This window comes from Cricetulus griseus, chromosome 2, assembly GCF_003668045.3.
Source record: "Cricetulus griseus strain 17A/GY chromosome 2, alternate assembly CriGri-PICRH-1.0, whole genome shotgun sequence".
NCBI lineage: Eukaryota > Metazoa > Chordata > Mammalia > Rodentia > Cricetidae > Cricetulus > Cricetulus griseus.
The window spans coordinates 430,385,773-430,404,584 of record NC_048595.1 but is presented as its reverse complement, the minus strand read 5'-3'; the positions used below and the strand labels follow the sequence as shown (position 1 = coordinate 430,404,584).

Genomic DNA, 18,812 nt, shown 5'->3' with positions numbered 1-18,812 from the left:
TATCTTTTTTAGCTCTGTAATCACTAATCCCAGGTGTTGCTGGTGTAGCCTGGAGTCCTTGATTGTTTGGAAACCAGTGAACCTATCCTGAGCCTATAGGGTTCTTGGGAGAGCTAGGCTTGAGGGAACTTCCTAGGAAGCATTCTTCTAATGCTGGATGGGGGTGGGGGTGGGGGTGGGGCTCCATCAACTCATTTCTTCTCACTTAAAATGGAGGGGTTTGTTTGTTTGTTTGTTTGTTTTCACCAAAAAGTAGGAGAACAATAATAGAACCCAGAACAATGGAAGTTAGGAGAAGGATGTCTTCTTCTTAGCAGAAAGAATGGACAGAGAATTTTAAAGCCATAACTGGTGTTAACAGCTTTTATTTGAAACTTACTCCACCACAGAAAAGTCAACTGACTAAGTGAGAGTCCAAAACAATGCAATTAGGTAGTCTTCGCAGAATGTAAAAATAGACTATTTGGAGGAGAAGCATGGCTCTGAAATATAAGTGCTAATTTTTCAAAGTATATTTGAATTGGAGCCTCTTTGCACAGTGTATTTTTCTCTTCCTCCTCTGTCTCCGAATCTGTACAAAATGACTTTCATGGCACACTGGAGCTGGGCTTTAGATGTTTCTTAGTGACCATGCTCGAGGAGTATCTCCAGGTCAGATGTTGGTCTAAGGAGGTTCTTCCAGCACTGATGGATTCACTCCTAGGTGGGGCTGGATCTAGGAAATTTCACACTTCAGCAAATTATGTTTAAAGAGACTCTCTTGAGAGGTGTTGTGACACCCCCCACAATTGAAAAAAATTCCCAAACAGTTATGGCTTTCCTAATGCATTCTTTGTTATATATTTTATGACTACAAAAGTCATCTTGAATTCTTAAGCACAGATCTAGTTGAAGACATCTATTGGCCTTAAAAACATTTTAAATTTTAATGGCTCAGTTGTTTCTGCTCTGAGCTTATACTGCATGTAGGAGTTTAAACTATCTGGCACACATGACTTTGTTTCTGGCTGATACCCCAAAAATTTAAAAAAAAAAAAAAATTCTGTGGTTGCCAATTCCCAAGCTTAAAATCCCCTCTCATAAATGACCCTTTGTTGCTAACCTGCAATATAGCCTTTTTAAGAGAGCTGTTCAGAAGATAAAGTTTCATATGTGAGGATCACTGAAAGATGTTTTCGTGGTCATGGCTTTTGGAGAGCATGGCATATGGTGACCATACAGAAGAACCATTTTCAAGAGGAGCTGTTTATAATGTAAACCAAAGCCCGCCTGCCCCATCTCTTTCTCCATCGCTTCACTGTGCCCTGTCTACGACAGCAGGAGAGACAGTGGCATGTAAGTGGAAGCCTGCTTCACAGCTTTTGCCCCATCAATTTCTGATCCCTTGTGTTTAGAATCTCCCTATACTCTTCCACACTGTGGAATCACAGAGGGATTAAGATAAGAGTTGTTATCTCACCAGGCAACGGTGGTTAATGCCTTTAATCCCATCACTCTGGATGCAGAGATAGGCAGATTTCTGAGTTGAAGGCCAACCTGGTCTACAAAGTGAGTTCTAGGATAGCCAGGGCTGTTACACAGAGAAACTCTGTCTCAAAAAAACATTAAAAAATAAAAAAGATTTGCCATCTCAGGCTTGGTGCTCTGTCTGTTTTTGTTCTCCCTGCCCCTCATTTCCACTTGTGACATTCCTCTTTATCACCCAGAGTCATCATCTTTTCAGCCCCAGTCAGCCAAGTGGCATTTGGGCTTGGAAAGCTTCCACATAGCAGAGAACACATCAGTTGGGCAAGGAGATTCACCAGCATCTTTTGTAAGATGGTAGGACCCTCTTGTAACAGTCTTTGTCCTATTTTTTTTTTTTTTCTCCTCAGACAGTGCACTTCAAATGCAATGGGAGAGAGAGGTGTGTTTAAAAAAATTAAGAGTTTAAAAGTTTGGGTAAAGGGACCCAAATTCTGTTTATAGTAACCCTGAATTTTCTAGTAGCTTGTGTGAGCTCTTAAAAATGATCATTAGAAAGTAGGTTCCCCTTCCACATTCATGCATCATATATATATATATATATATATATATATATATATATATATATATGGTGGGGAATTGGATGGCCTTGAAGATGACTAATGGGGCTGTGGACCCTTCTGCCTTTGGGTCACCTTTTTGAATGTGGATGACATCCTAAGTGATCCAAAGTGTGACCATTTGGCAGCCATGAGTGACTATGTTAATGGGATTGGTCTCAGTCCAGGTCTTTGTCGACAGGTGTTCACATCATAACTGACACTAATTGACTTCCTAGTGTTTCAACTTGGAAGACAGTGGGCCATCTCTGAGGCAGCTATAATGACAGAGTGGTTCGTGATACATTCTGTCTCCTTTGAAAGTCAAGAAAGTCAAATCCCTGAGCAGGCACCCCCCAATACCTTGTAAGCATTGCATATGTCTCTCATGGACCCTATTAGCCCAAGAGATAGGAAATGGGAATCTAATTTTCAAAAATTTCACAAAAACTCAGAGTGGCTAATGCCTCTTGTCTTTGAGCTTTCCTTTTCATTTTTTTTCCTGTAGGGTTGCAATTTATGTAAAGTGGTACTTTGTTTAAGGTTGATAACCAGATCATGTATTTATAACAATAGCTACAAATGATGCTTGCTGATAGAGAATATAAAGCTATAGCCATTCATGCCTCAGCAAAATGAAAACCAATATGAAAAAAATATTGAGACCCCTTTATTCCAAAGCATGACCTGGGTGCAGAGTTATATACAACTGCAGTCCTAGCACTGAGTGGGTAGAAACAGGAAACATCAGGGGTTTGAGGTCATCTTTCTCATAGTAAGCTCGAGGCCAGCCTGGGCTACATGCGAGCTTATCTCAAACAGAAAATAAATAGAAAATGAAACTAAAGGAGACTCAACAGACACAGACTCTCTTGTTACTTGAATCCAGAATATGACACCACTTGGGCATTGGCCTGAGATTATTAATATTAATAAGACTGTCCCTATGGATTTTCTGGGTTTATCTATTAGCTTTTTCCTTCTCTTCCTCCTCCTTCTTCACAGATGATTCGAATATCCCTATAGCAAATGGCAAAGCCACAACTCTTCCTGAATTGTCTATCACACTTTAAAAAATCAAAACGACAACATTCACTAATCTGTTTTTTGAAACCGACAGGCTCATTTGGCAAATGTTCAATGCCTTACCGCTATGGAAAGGCTTTACAGAAAGAGGTAAGAAATGGAGAGTAGCTGGTAGAAATGAATGAGCAGGACTCTATTGGTCAGTTTCTGGAGAAGGCATTCAAGTTTCTCTGTGTATAAACGTGGAAATTTGATTGTGGGGAGCAGGAGGCAGGAGAGAAGATTTACTGGGTACATCTATCATGTTGGCGTTTAGAGGTTTGGTGATTAAAACATGTTTAATTGAGGACCAGTCTAGATGCTCTGGATGTCAGGAAGCTAAATGTTGCAGCATTGTCAGGACGATTAGCAGCTGTCTGGGAAACAAAGCGAACCTGCAGCCCACAGCCCAGCTTTTCATTTTGCAGCCTTGGGAGGCACAGGACTCTCTAGTGGGGTTGACAGCTGAAGGAATAGAGTCTGGTGTGCAGCAGTTAATTCTTCCCTCTCTTGACTGCTCAGTAGAAGAGGTTTTCCTTACATATTTCAAAAGAATGTTGGAGGGCATCGTGGGTCACAGAGGACCTGGCTTTGACAAAGGGGTCTCTATGCAAGTGATCTACAGAACAGTTGAAATAACTCAATAATTCTTTAATCTAGAGAAGCCCAGCATGAATGTTCATTTCACTAGAAGCATCTAGATTTGGGGGGGGAGGGGATAGGAGGGGACAGTTATGCTGTTTTGCTGTGGCCAGATTTACTGTGCACTTATCTTAATACAGTTGTCCTGTTCATGGAAATTCTTATAAATGACCCCCATATGGGAAGGCTTGTCTTCCTGCTGCCTCAAACTGGCATTCTGACTTAGCAGGAAGTACACTCATAGAATCCTGTGGTGTTTCTATTGGCAAGTGTTGGCCTATACCTGTCAGAATGCACCAACAAATCTCTTAAGAGATATGCAGAAAATAAAACAAACAGCTGCAGATGTATTCCATGCATGGGCGTAGGAATCCTGGAGCAGGAAAAGGTGCAGGCAACCTCCTGAGGAATCCCTGTGGGCTGCTATGTGCCGTTCTAGGACCAGCCCTTTGGTGGCACTTAAAATGGTGTCTTTTAGAAGTGAAATGATGATGCATTTTTTTTTTCTTCACCACCAAGATCAGGGATACAGGTGTCTTTTCGATAGCATCATGTTTTTATAGCCACTGAAGCTATACTCTGCAAAAATTTACCTCTTTCTTGACTTGTTTAGGTTTTTCCCTACCCACGGAGGTTTACCAAGGATTTTGGGATGAGTCTTTCAATGATTGCAGTAATTCACTATCTGTACCCTTTGACAAACTTAATATTTTTTTTGTGATCTCTTTGTCATGAAAAATATATTCATAAGTATAGAAAACCAGGCAATAGTCTAACATACAGCCATTGAACTGTCTCAAAGCAAACACCTGTTTGACCATCACCTGGGCCAAAGCACAGAACAATAGAATACTGTAAATCTTTCAAAAGCTTCTCTTGTACCTCTTAGCCCTCTCTAACTACAGATACTATTATTTTTATATTATATTTGATTTTATATTTTGATTTTGTTTTATTAATTTTAATTTTTTGTTTTGTTTTTATTTTTATCTCAGTTCTTTGAAATTCCACATCTGTTTTAGGATTTGAGTGTGAGCAGAGGCCATGTCTGATGACTTAGAGGTCACATGACTTTTGGAGGATTCAGGAGAATGCCATTATATATAGGAAGCCTCGTATTTAATACACAGCTGATGTTGGGAAGATTGACTTCATGGTGGTGACTGCTGTTAGTGTGGAAAGGAAGGTTAGCTTTCAAGTATACAATTTCTCACCAGTAAATGAACATGGTGGTACAGGCCTATAACTCTAGTGCTTAGGAGGCAAGGGCAGATGGATCTCTGAGTTCAAGACCAGCCTGATCTATAGAAAGAGTTCCAGGACAGCCCGAAAGAACTACCTGCCTCCAGCAGCCCACTTTTGATAGCTTTGCCTCAGTAATAAAGCATATATATATATATATATATATATATATATATATATATCCTTTCCAAATGGTGCTTGCCATTGGGGGAGCAAATATATATATATATCCTTTCCAAATGATGCTTGCCATTGGGGGAGCAAATGTTCCCAGGAGAGTGTGCTGGACATTTTCCATTCAAATCCTAACAGAAAGGAAATGCAACACTTTCCATAGATGGGTGGGTGAGAATATGGCTTTCCATAGATGGGTGGGTGAGAATGTGGATGCTGGCGCATGCCTTTGAAATTCACCAGTTACAGAATTATCTTGCAGCAGGTTAAACTCTTTGTTCTATATCCTCCTCATCTATAAAATGGTATAATAAATAATAGTGCCTGCTTCATGAGGTTGGTTTGAATTAATTCGTGCCAGAATTTAGAATAAAGCTTGGTCCTTCATTGTTGCCTAATATGGGTTCATTGTGTGTGTCACTACAGAATTCTGGTATGGAGGGAGGAGCCTCTACTTTTAAAGTCATGTAACCTTGGCTCTTTAACTTGTTTTATAGCTTTGGTTAAATTATTTAATTTCTCCTTGATGGAGTTCCTGAATTTGAAACACAAGAGTGATATAATGTAACAACTTCAAAGAACAGTTAAGGGTAGAAAGATGTTGCTAGTGTCTAAGAGGCCTTCGGTGAAGGGCACAAGTCTTCAACTGTGTAAGCTGCTAATTGTTCAGTGGAGATTAAATTATCTCATCCAAGGCTGCTGTCTTTCCCATTTCACATGAATACAGGCTCAGCCAAATCCCTTGGCCCAGTATTTTGTCATTTTGATGAGCCTACTGGAAGAAGACTCATGGCTGTGACTTGTGCCCTGCAGAGCCTCTGGACCTGCCTCACCTCAGGGTAGCACATTCCAGTCCTCAAAAATGACTGGGGATCTGCCCATCATCCATAGCCAGGAACTGGAGGAAACTTGGACACCATTCTGGCAGCTCCAGACGCAGATCAATCTTCTATTGGCCACAGTACACTACACTTCATTTGAGGTCATTGTTATGGAAATGTCTTTTTGACTAAGTGGCCCCACTTTACTCCAGTGGGCACCTGCTGTCACCCTCAATGTCCACAAGTGGGTTATTGCAATAAAACAACTTCTTACTGAAGTCACATTTGGTTGGTGGTAATGTGGGGAGGGTTGGCATGGGGCCTCCAGGATATGCCGAGGTTGGCATCAACCTCCAGCTGGCAGATTACAGAAGAGAGAATGGAGAGTCACAAGGGAGATATTCATGAGTGAGTCTAGAAAATAAGTAATTACTTCAACCAAATTCCATAGCCTCAGACACAGTCATATGATCGTCCTTGGATACAAAGAAGTCTAGGAATGCGGTTTTGGCTGAGCAGCTCCATCTTTGAAACAGTTATTTGGGTAAAGGGAGCTCACATCTCTGGACAGTAACTAAAAGAAAGTATCTCAGCACCTCCCACTGCAGCTCACGCTGAAAGTTAAGAAGAGTGTCACGTCCTGTGACTTAAAGGTTTTATTGATGGCTTTCTGTAAAGAGTTGGTTGAAAGTAATTTGCTGCCTCATCTTGGGGGGGGGGGGCTTGTAAAGTTTTGATTCACATTAAAACAGAGATACTGACTGAAAGCCTGCACAGAGTCTGAGCACATAAATGGAAGAACTATCAGTGTTCCAAAATCAGATTCTCAGAACCCTTGGAACTGTGGCTGCTGCGTTGCACCCTTCAGTAAACATTCACATGCACAGCTTGCATTGTAGTATTTGTTGAAAATACATGCTGCCCTCCCTTCAGAAAAATCACTGTTTGGAAAACATGCAATCTTCCTATATTTCAAAGTTTTAAATTAATCCATATGGATCCATCCCTATTTAAATCTAAATAAAATGTCATTTAATTCAGACTTATCTGAAGATTTTGGCTGAAATTTTAGCTATATATATTTTTAATCAGCTTTGTTTTTCTGTATCTTTTGCTTAATTGTTATTTATTTATTTATTTTTTAAATTTTGGACAGTTGTTGTGGGCTTTGTTTTTGAGACGAGGTCTCACGCTCTAACTTGGTCTGGTCTGTAACTAGTAAGCTCAGGATGGCCTTGAACTCTCAGGGCAGTCTTTTGCCTTGGCCCCATGAATTACAGATGCGTGCCACCAAGCCCAGCTGCTTAGTTTCAAAATGATAATGGACCGTTTTGGAGTAGTGACTTAAATTGAGTGGTTCAGGGACTAGGTGTTCTTACGCAGTGGATCCTGGGGTGACAGAGTTTTCTAAAGATATTACTGGGGAGAAAACCAGCAAAGGTAATCCAACTGATTGAATGTGCTATAAACAACACATGTATGTGTGTGAATCTTTTAGTACTATTAAACACTGTAAGAATAGTGTTTAAAAACAAAAACAAAACAACAACAAAACCAAGTGTATAGAAATTGCTCCGTGGTTAGTTCCTGCCATAGATATGGCTGAGTCCATGAGGAGAAATTCTTTTCTCTCCTTGAATGTGGAAGAAAGCAATTAATATTAGCACCAGAGTTCTTAGCATCTCTGAGATGCTAAAACCCTTAATCACAAGGATATCATTAGTGCTGTGAAGCATTTAATTTTGATGCTTGACAGCATTTTAAAATGCACAAACCTTTGATAAGGAGCGAATCAGAGCTGTGGTGTTGAATTGAGAAAGAAAGGAGTGAACAAAAACCACCTTAAGCTCTAAGTAATTAAAGTTAAATATGCTGTTTGAATAAAGCAGAGATATTTATAAACTGCAGCTTTATTTTTCCTATCAGGAAAAGACTCCTTGGGTAAACATCATCTATTTAAATCTAGATTCTAAGGTAGGAGAAAGGTAACCTTGATGTGGCCAAGTCGGCTTTTTTCCAAACCATGGCCATGGACAAATGCCCATTCAGTCTTCTAGACTTTGTAGGGCTTGTTTTTCACTCTTCCCACAGGCAGGAGACGTTTCTTTGTATCTGTTTTATTTCCTGCACCATCCACCACCTTCATCCTGTCCCAAACACTGATTTGAGCCATGAATGAATAGCAGTTGGGTAATTTTAGCTGTTTCCTCTGCCCCTATAAATTACCCCCGTTTTTCATTGGTAGTTCATGATGCCTGCTGGAGTCAAGAAAGCCCATGAGTTGAGGGTGTCTTTCCCTGTATCTTATTCTCCTTCTGTCTTCCCCATCCCATTTGGGTGTCACAAGCACCAAACTGTGGCAGTAAAATGACTTGTAGGTGTTTAATGGCAAGTCATTGAGGAAGCGAATAAAAGAAAATTGCAGTATTCACATCAGTGGGGAGCAAGGAGAACTGCTGAGCTTTGAACCAAAGAAAGTTAAATTTACCAGGTTCTTAAAGGGAACCGCCTCTGTGTGACACCAAAGCATCTCCTGTAATTCTTCCTCCCAGTGAAATGTGCCACTGTTAGCCATGATGGATCCCTCTAATCTATGTAGTTTCTGTTTATCCAAAACACATACATGGAGATAAAACCACATGTGCCTTCTGGATGCTTTGTGGTCTGCTCTCAAATCAGATGCTCTACAGAGCAAATGGAGTCTAAATTCTCCTTTTCTCAGGGATATGTGGGATTCTTGATGCAGAATAGTGTGTGTGTGTGTGTGTGTGTGTGTGTGTGAGAGAGAGAGAGAGAGAGAGAGAGAGAGAGAGAGAGAGAGAGAGAGAGAGAGAGAGTAATTTAGCTTGGTTTTCTATTAGAAAGCTCAATTCTTTCAATTGCTAAACTTGGGTGAATTTTCCTTTTCTCTTCTTGAGGGTTTTGCGCTATTTTACAGCAATTTTACTTGTTTCCATCAGTGTGTGGAAAGATAATCTGTTCCAATTGTTTAAACTTGGTGCTCCAAGTCTGACTGCAGAGGGCTCTCTATCCATCCCTCTTAGGCTTCACTAACCTGGTAGATGTTCCCAGGGATGCATGGTAACTAGTGATGTCTCTGACTCACTCTAGTTTTCTGTCTACAGTAGTCCATGTAGCCTTACATGACAGAACAGAATGCTGGGGGCCTTCTGGGTTTTGGGAGATGACCTTCGAATCTCCTCTGTATCCTCAATTTAAGAAGTCAGAAAAAGTATTTGCATACATCCCAGAGGTACAGATGAAAAAAACGCTAAATAAATTGTCAACACCTTTGTCAGTCTGAAGAGTGGTCCCCTCAAAATGTCTGGAACAGGTGCACTGAAGCCTGGCTTTTCTGTTAGTTTCCATTTGAATGACATTTTACAGCCTGTGTGTTTGAAAAGTGTTCAGAAACGTCACATGGACTGAAACAGAGGTCCCATTTATAATTAGAATTGTCATTTGCTTCGCCTCCAATTGTCAATGTCTTGGTTAAACTAAATGACAAAACTAAACCCACAAAAGGTCATGAGAGGTAGGTGCAGATGGAGGAGAATTTGAAAGATGACTCGTGACTGGCACTTAATATTCAGGTCATGTTTCATCGTCCACAGATAAAGTAGATCAATTTTAACATTTAGTTCATTATTATTCACTCAAATGTATTGACCACCCACAGTATAAGCTAGGCATCCTGAATCCCAAGGATCTAGTGGCAGTCAAAGTAAGACCTGTTCCTAAAATAAGCATCCCAGCAACCCAAGCTTGTATCTGGAAGGCAGATACTTTACTAATGAAGCATCGAGGCAAGCAAAGTTGATAGACTTGACCAAAATGGAAATGAACACATTTTAGAATGAGACTTTTTAATTTTTGTCTTTGTTTTCTCAAAAAAAAATATTTTTCTTTTCAAATCAGTTGAGCATTCTACTGAATCATTTAGGGGAAAAATACTTAAGGTATGTAGATTGAATGATTTTTTAATCTTTTTCTTATTTTTCCTGCATTGGAGTCTTTCCTCATACCACCCAGAGGCAGAAGACACTTGTTTGTTTGCAGCAGGTCCACTTTTTTGCTGTCTTACTTCCTTCTCATACAAGGCAGCTTTTTGTTGTTGTTATTGGTTTTTCTTTTCTTTTCTTTTTTTGAGACAGGGTCTCATGGTGCCTAAGCTGGTTCCTGGATTTACTATGCAGCAAAGTTTAACCTTGAATTTCTGGTTCTCCGGCATCCAGCTCCCTGGTGCTAGGATTATAGGTGTGCCCTGCCATTCCCAATGTAAGATGTCAGAAAAATCTTCAGAACCCTCATAAGTTCTTCTCTCATGGAAGAACACTGTCTCCAAAGGTGATGGGGAATTAGATTAAATCCACCAACCAAACCAAAAGACAGATGCTTACACTTTTAACCCCAGCACTGAGGCAGAAGCAGGTAGATCTTTGAATCTGAGATCAGCCTAGTCTACAGAATGAGTTCCAGAACAGCTAGGGCTACACAGACAAACCCTGTTTTTAAAAAGCAAATCAAATACAAATAAACAGTGGTGGCACTGGAGGTGGACCTACAGATTGAAAGAACCCCGGTGGCTCAGGCCCCCGGGATTTTGGCCCAGGACCTTGGCGACCCTAATCACCAGGCAGAGGTGAAAGCTTGATGCAAACAGAAGAGGCTTTATTTGCAGTTGTTTAACAAACTAACCCCATTAGCTCAGGCCTTTCATCCAACCACCATGGTGGATGGCTGGGGAAAGACCCCCGAGAAACCATGGGACAGAGATCTTATAGGACTAGGGTAGCATAAGGGGAGTGTCTAGGGGTAAGCACAGGCTCAGTATTTCTGTGCCTCCAGGTTTGGAGGACTTGCCCTGTGTTGATTGGTCAACTGGTTGTTATGACCCACAGGCCCTCCCAGGGTGATTGCTATGCCCTGCATGTCATTGCTGTGCACTTGTCCTTAAAGCACACCCAGAGCCGTAAAGCATAGCATAGCACCACCAGCTAACTTCTGATTGGTTCCTTGCCATGAGGCAGGAATCTGACCTCCGAGTGACCAAGTCAAGGTCAGGCAAGCACGTGTTAGGCTGCTGAAATGGGGAGCTAGTCCCTTCAGGATGACTATTGGGTTGTTACAAAAGAAGGAATTGACCTGTGTGTAAACTTAATTTTGTTCTCAACATCCTCCTGTAATATGCCAAGGTCAGAGTCTCAAGTCAGTGATTGGATAGTCTTTGTGTTTGTTTACTGCTGGTGAATCTGTCTCACATTATAACAAAGCCTGGGGAGACAACAGTGCCCAGCAAAAACTGATAGCATGGTCTCACTTACATTTTATATTTTTATGGTTTTCTGTTGTTAGACCCCTGAAAACTCAAGTATCCGGGGTCTCAGGCCAGGTTCGCGGTCACCCCAATCACCAGGTGGATTCGAGAGCTTGCTGCAAACTGCACGAGGCTTTATTGTAATTTAACGAGCTAACCCTATGTTAGCTCGGGTCTTTCACCCACCTGCCATGGCGGACGGTTAGAAAAGACGGCTCCTACGGGCTCCCAAAAGATCTTATAGGGCAGCGTAAGGGGAGTGTCTAGGGGTACACACAGGCTTACGCACAGGCTCATGATTGGTGTGCTTCCAGGCTTGGAGGGCTTGCCCTGTGTTGATTGGTCAACTGGTTGTTATGGCTCATAGGCCCTCCCAGGGTGGTTGCTATGCTCTCTACGTCATTGTCGTGCGCTTGTTGGTAAAGCACACCCAGGGTCATAAAGCATAGTGCCACCAGGTAACTTCTGATTGGCTCCCTGTCACGAGACAGGCATCTGACTTTCTAGGGTCTAGGTCAAGGTCATAGAAGCCCATGTTCGACCATTATGGCTGCCAAAAGGGAAGCCGGTTCCTTCACTGTCATTAACTGGAAATAACTACAATGTTTTAACTTATTAATGGGAAGTTTTCTTCCAAGATAAATGTTTTAAATAAATAGTATGTGTGTGTTTAAGAAGAATATTGCTTATTCATGATACAAGTTGGGGGGGGGAGTTGGCCAGCAAATGGGTGGTATGAAAAGACCAACGCTTGGGAACCACTGGGCTAAGAGAAAGATTGGGACATTCCATTGCCAAATACCTCATCTAGGGAAATGAGCTGCAGGCAGGCACACGTGGCAAGCCGATGGCTTCCAGATGTAGAGTTGGAGGCTGTATTGGAAATAGGATAGATAAAGGCAAGAGGCGAGCCCATATGTGGCTTATAATGTGGAGGACATCCAAGTTGCTCTTGTCCAAAGTGGCAATATGGCAGAGCTGAAGTTTTCTCAGGCCTGAGTTCTTCCCAGGGGAGGGATGAATTGAAGATCTTCTGAGAGAACATGGCATGTGCAAATGCCTGACTGACTTCCCAGAGTCACCTGGCCATGGATTGCTTTTGTCACAGTGCCCATCTAAACACCCATCTCTAGAGCAGCTGTTCAATAAAGAATTCAAATGTGATAGTCCAATCACAGGGTACCATTTTCGAATTAGAGCTGTTTATTGCATATTTCTGTAGATGGTACCAGAGGCGTACATCAACTCTGAACTCCTCCAACTGGCCTCTCCCGATCACTCTCATTGTCTTTCCTTCCCCTGTGTTTCTCTTTCACTTTTCTCTCTCCTGCATTTTATGACACCTTAGACAAGGTCCACTCTGTCCATTTTATTTCACATCTGTGCACATCAATTTTCCAAGTAGGTGTGCATTAAGAATAATCTAGTAACAAAGAAGATCACATTGTGTTGTCGCCTCCTGGCTCCAGACTTTCAAACACCCAAGCTGAGCTCAGATTCCCTTTGAGTGGCTACAGGAATGCTGCTACTCAAACTTCAGAAATTGAAATGGATTCATTTCTCGGGGGCTGCGATGTCCTGATGACCTAGCCAGAGAGAAACCGCTTTTACTTCAGCAGCACTCTCTGAGGGCAGAGAGGCAATTGTTGGCCAAAGAAGCTGTCCATTTTGCAGAATCTAACCCAGACTGTTTCTGAGAGAAACTTCATTTGATAATTTTCTGATTTGTTCCCCTCCTGCCTTTTCTCTAATGGCTTCACGTTTTCTATTTCATTTCCCAATCTCGAACATCGGGATCTAAAGAGCCCCCTTTTATGGAGTGTATGCTAAAGTGCTCCTTTAGGTAATATATTTATTACCTGGAGTGAAATGGCTTTTCACAGCCAGGCAGCCTTCTGAGCCTCCTTCTACCGCTGTCTCTACCCCTGTATTTAAGAAAGTTGTTCCTTGAATTTTATAGGATAAAAGTTCTATGCCAACCAGCACAGAAAAAAAGCTGTGTGTATGTGTGTGTGTGTGTGTACATCTAATGAGCACATTTCCGCTTTTCATTTTCTTTAGATGTTCAGTGGCTTCCATATGTCTGCTGCATGCAGCTTCGTTCAACCAGTTGGGTATTACTAACCTTGGCCTTGCCTTTGATGGAGACCATGTGTATGCACTGTATCTTTCATTGGTGTTTATGCCTGAGTAGTTCCAATCTGGTATAGGAGAAGGGGGGGGCATTGGGAAGGATGTCTGAATGCATGTTTCCATCTTGCGGCATCCCTGACAGAGATGTCAGGCTGTCAGTATCTGTGCAAGAGACAACCCTTACTAGATTGACTCTGTCATGGAGACTTCCTTTTATGACTGGTCTGTTCACTCCACCCTGCCACCAGGATACACATCCCACGTGGTCAGGCGGTTCTGATGCTTTCTATATTCTGGTTCTGTTGATAATTTATTTTACTTATTCTTTCCTGCATTGAGAATTGGCAGTCCTGTGGGTACCAGGGGCGTGGGTAGAATAACATTCATTTGTTGGAAGTCCATTTTCACATATTGCCACAGTTTGGGGAGTAAAGTGAATATGCATTCAATTTAGCGAGCCCCCTAATCTCTGGTACTTGAGGCCAGCTTTGTGAGATAAGATGAAGGATTTCATGAAAGCTTCCCCTTCTCTCTGGGGATTGGACATTGGCACTGGCCCATGTCTGTCACAGCAGAGCTGCTAACAGCTGGCTGGAGATGACACTACAGATGCAAGCATTGGGCAGCCTGACTTTACAAATCTCAAGTAGGCACCCGCCCCCTCACCACTCGCCACCACCGCTCCAATAACATACCCAAAAAGACTGCCTTCATGTCTTTCTCGTGGAAAGGAAGGTTTGCCACTCAGCAGGCACAAAGAACAATTTCAACTCTTGTTAAAAAAAAAAAAAAATGGTTGCATAGTGTCATTTATGTCCAGAGAGACCATTGTGGCTTTATTTGTGTTCTTCATTATTTGCATGACCGTGTTTAAATGGAAAAGTCTTACTGTAATTAAGCAGTGCCTTTGTTTATATTGGAAAGTGTATAAATCCTTTGCCTTCTAACGTTCTCCACAGTAACTGTGGAAGGATGGCAAATCCCCCTGCTTGTATAACATTAAATATCAGTAAGATGCATCAGTACTTAGGGGTAGGGTGAGAGATTTACTGAGCTTGAAGCCCTGAGACAACTGTGGCGTGTAAAAAGACAGCTCAGGCAGCATTCCCTGTACCCACAGCCCAATAGCAAGAGTGTATTTAGGTACTAGGGAAATGACCCTGTGGACTTTTGGAGTCACCAACCCTTTATTTCACAGTTGAGTGTGTGTGTGTGTGTATGTGTGTGTGTGTGTGTGTGATGTGCAGAGGCCACAGGATGGCATCTGAGTCTAGATGAATGGCCAATGTCTTCCTCCTCTATCATTCTCCTTCCACCACACCAGTGTCAAGGTTACAGATCAGTGCCAACCACACCCAGCTTTTTTGTGGGTGATGGGGATTCAAACTCAGGAACTCATGACTGCAGAGCAAGTAAGTGCCTTACCCACTGAGCCATGTCCGCAGCCCCTTACAGATGATCTTTTAAAGTCAAGATATATAGCAAAGTCTGGAGGGAATGGTAATGGAAAACATTGTGCTTCACTGGAGAAGGGCAATGCAGCCAAGGGGAAGGCAAGCCCATGGAACTTTCTGAAGTAGAGTGAAATTGTCGCATGATGGTTCCCAAACTAAGTTTCTTTCTTAAGTAAGATTCGTTCTTTTTTTTTCTCTCTCTCTCTCCCTGATAGCACCATCATCCATTGCTTTGGTCCAGGCTAAAGAAGTCACAAGATACAGTGTGGCTCTGGCTTGGTTAGAACCAGATCGACCAAATGGAGTAATCTTAGAATATGAAGTCAAGTATTATGAAAAGGTATGTGTTTCCCTTCTCTCCCTCCTCACTTCCTTCTTCCCTTCCTCTTTCCTTCTGTTTATTTCTACCCCTCTGTTCTCAAGCATTAAAAATTTCTAAGTCATGAAACATCGGTAAATACCAAAATCAAATGTATCTTGATTCCCAACAAATCTGATTATGAAATGTAATATTTGGCTCATTATCTTGAAAAACACACATTATGTTCTAATATAATTGTATTTTCTTTTTAGTAAGAGAAATCAAGACCTAATCTATATACCTTCTATCATAGAGAATGACTCATAACTGCTAAAATAATGATATGTTTAAGCAGATCACTGCTGTTCACAATGAAGGTGTGGGTTTTGATGACTTTTAACAGAAAATTGGGTGAGGAAAATTGTGTTCTTCATCCCCTTATAGAAAGGCATTAATTTTGCAAATAACTTGTCTCTTAAAGGATGGAGCTCTGAAGAGAGCTCTGTGCATCCAAGCTTGTCCTGAAAAATGAACAATTTTTTTTTTTTCAATACAGGGTTCTCTATGTAGCCCAGACTGGCCTTTAGCTCAGGGTTCCATATGCTGGGGTTAAAGGCATTGTCTATTGGCTTCCTTATTAGAAAGGGGACTGGATTGTTGAATAGATATCATATTACAGCATTTTTGCAATTTTCCAGACAGAAAGGGACCTTTGTGAGGGAGGCAGTATATCAATAGAAGGACCAGAAATGGGTGTAATGGTTTTCATTGCACAGTTGTGCCCCAGTCCACTGCACACTGAGGAGGACTGGGAGGGCATGCACAGGGGTGAGACTGGAATGAAGAGACAGGATGCTGATTTCAATTTCTTCCTGGTTTTATGGTATAGGGAAAACATCAACCATCATTTGACATTCTTTTCAAAATCAGATTATTTCATCTTCAATGCCCCCCAAAATTATAAATAATGATCAATGTCAACAATGACCCTGAACTCTTTCTTTTCTTTTCTTCCTTCCTTTCTTTCTTTCTTTCTTTTTTTCTTTCTACCTGTAAAAGTGACACCAGTACTTCAATACCACAAATACTGCAGAGCATTTCAGAGAACTTGGGGCTTAGAGAACATATCCAGTGTCAGGTCACTTGCTTCCACCTCTTCCCTAGAGCAGGAGAACTCATTTTTGCCATATCACTTTCCTGCTATGTAGGATCAGAATGAGCGAAGCTATCGCATAGTTCGGACGGCTGCCAGGAACACAGATATCAAAGGCCTGAACCCTCTGACTTCCTATGTGTTCCACGTGCGAGCCAGGACTGCTGCTGGCTATGGAGACTTCAGTGAGCCCTTGGAGGTCACTACCAACACAGGTAAAGAGACCCCAGACACCACCCATTCCCAGATGCTTTTATTTATAGGTTGAGCCCCCACTCTGCTGAAATCCAAAGAGCTGTGTCTAATTTTTGGCTAGGTAAGCACTTGCCTACTGTGGATATTTGCATGAAACAAGATAGCCAGTATCTACTTGTTACAAAACCCTCATGCTGTTTGGAGAAGAACATTTTTCATAACAGTTTCTTATCTGTCTTCCGATGAGTGAAAAATGATGTCAGTGTTAATCTTTTTGAACTTTCTATCAAACCATGAATAAGGGGTTTGCTAACCTGACTAGTTGAGGGTTCTCTACCCACCCTACATTAGGAAAAAGAGTTTTCTTCCTGAGAAGATTAAAGAAGGAACCAAAATTACCCTTTCTTTCCCTACTTACTTCTAGGAGTCTGTTTAAATCGTGTCATTAGTGTGCATGTATGTTTTTAAGTCCCCTGTAGAAACGTTTAAGTCTCCCCGGAGAGCTGGAATGGCTAACTGAACAAAAGTTTCCTGAGTGAGAGATACCTCCTCCGTAATTACTGAGCCCAACTGGGCCTCCTTGATAAGAAGAGGGTGGGACTGAATCTTTCAACATCTGTTACGGATATGAAGTGGTCTTATTGACACATTATTGAATGAGGTTGGAGACAGATGGGAAAGGACACTGGTGTCCTTGGTCTTGTGCTAGGTTTTGATAGCTGTGTATGGAACTTTCCAAATGTCTTTTCCACCAAGGAATGTAGTTTCTTTTCATTATATAAGATTTTTGACAAAAAGGATATGAAGACATCAAAGCGCATACTTTTAGATTCATCCCGGAGTGGTTTAAAAGTGTGTGTGTTGCGGGGGTTGGGGGGGGGCGGAGCATTTGCTTAGGAGATGCTGTTGAATGGATAGCTTCAGAAAGTTGAATGTGCTACCAAGTTCCACCCCCCCAGGTGACCCTCATGTATTTGTCGTTCCAGTGCCTTCCCGGATCATTGGTGATGGAGCCAACTCCACCGTCCTGCTGGTTTCCGTCTCTGGCAGTGTGGTGCTTGTGGTCATTCTCATTGCAGCTTTTGTCATCAGCCGTAGGTAAGGACCGAAGCCCAGCCCTGTGCTTTGCAGTTTTCTGCAAGAGGCTTTTGTCTTCTCCACACAAAGCCACAGGCTTTGGAATGCCAGGGGTTGCCTTCCCTTCGATCATCTAACATCCCTCCTGGACTTTATGGCAGGAACTGGGTGGCAGCCTTCCCTATTAAAGGTCTTGGAAAACAAATGTCTGCTGGTTCTAGGAAGCCAGTGGGCAATTTCTAGATGTGTGAAGTTGTGAGGTCCTCTGGTAAGCCTGGACTCTGCACCTAAGTGCTGAGCTTATTACCATTTGACAGCTGTATTTGTTTTCTCTTATTAGATAGCAGTGGTTATTGCCCGCCTGAAAGGGTTGTTGTCAAGAACCTTTGACAGACACATTAGGTACCACAGCAACATTGCAGGAGCTTCAGCATGTTATTAGTTAACAAGAATCGTAAGGAATATGAGCACTGTGCCTCCGCATCCCTCGAAAAAAAATGTCATCATTATCTTCAGTATCTGATTGGGCAGCATATTTATCCCATGTGCATTTAAGTAACATGGTACTTGAAAGGGAGGGAGAGCTGGTGATGGCTTGCGTGGTCTTTGGAGCAATCCTACTTCTTCCTATCACCTCTGTCCAATTGTTCACACTGACCATAACGTCATGGGGTACAGCTGTTCATCGTCAACTGTACCTCACATCTGAAGCATTCCACATCCACAATTTCCCAAGGTGGGGCGTTTGTTGTGAATATGACCTTCTTCAATGTAAAGCTCTTCATGTGACAGAAGATGAAACTGATAAAAAAAAGGAAGATACAGTGCTTGTCCAATGTCATCTTGTTGCTATGATTGTAGTTAGAGCTCTAGTTGGTCCCCCAGTAGCCATGCTTACTTCTCAGACCACTTACCGGCCTGCTGGTGATCTCACCAACGTCAAAGCAATGTCTTTGGCTGCTGCCAGCACATTTGCAAGCTTTTATTACATTGAATTTAGGGTAATGAACAGCTGTGAGAGTTTGCCTGAGAGGCCCACAAGTCACATGCTAATATTGTGATCACACCCTTGCTTCCCAGAATGCTCCAGTGTACAGAGATCCATTTGTTCACTCTAATAATAGCACAATATGGAACCATGTATTGCTTTGTATGGTGTCTTTGTGTTTGTCATT

The 18,812-nt window shown here is 42.0% G+C and overlaps 1 protein-coding gene across 2 annotated transcripts in view; it reads left to right on the top strand.

Annotated features, from left to right (window-relative positions):
• The window catches only part of Epha4 (EPH receptor A4), a 132,840-nt gene that overhangs the window by 90,674 nt on the left and 23,354 nt on the right, over positions 1 to 18,812 (top strand). Inside the window, exons 6-8 of one of the 2 annotated variants that reach the window (XM_035439250.1) lie at positions 15,127 to 15,251; positions 16,421 to 16,580; positions 17,547 to 17,658. In XM_035439250.1, the coding sequence (XP_035295141.1) occupies positions 15,127 to 15,251; positions 16,421 to 16,580; positions 17,547 to 17,658 (397 nt within the window). Of the gene's footprint in view, positions 1 to 15,126; positions 15,252 to 16,420; positions 16,629 to 17,546; positions 17,659 to 18,812 lie in introns of both variants that reach the window. The other variant, XM_035439251.1, reaches the window with a different exon arrangement.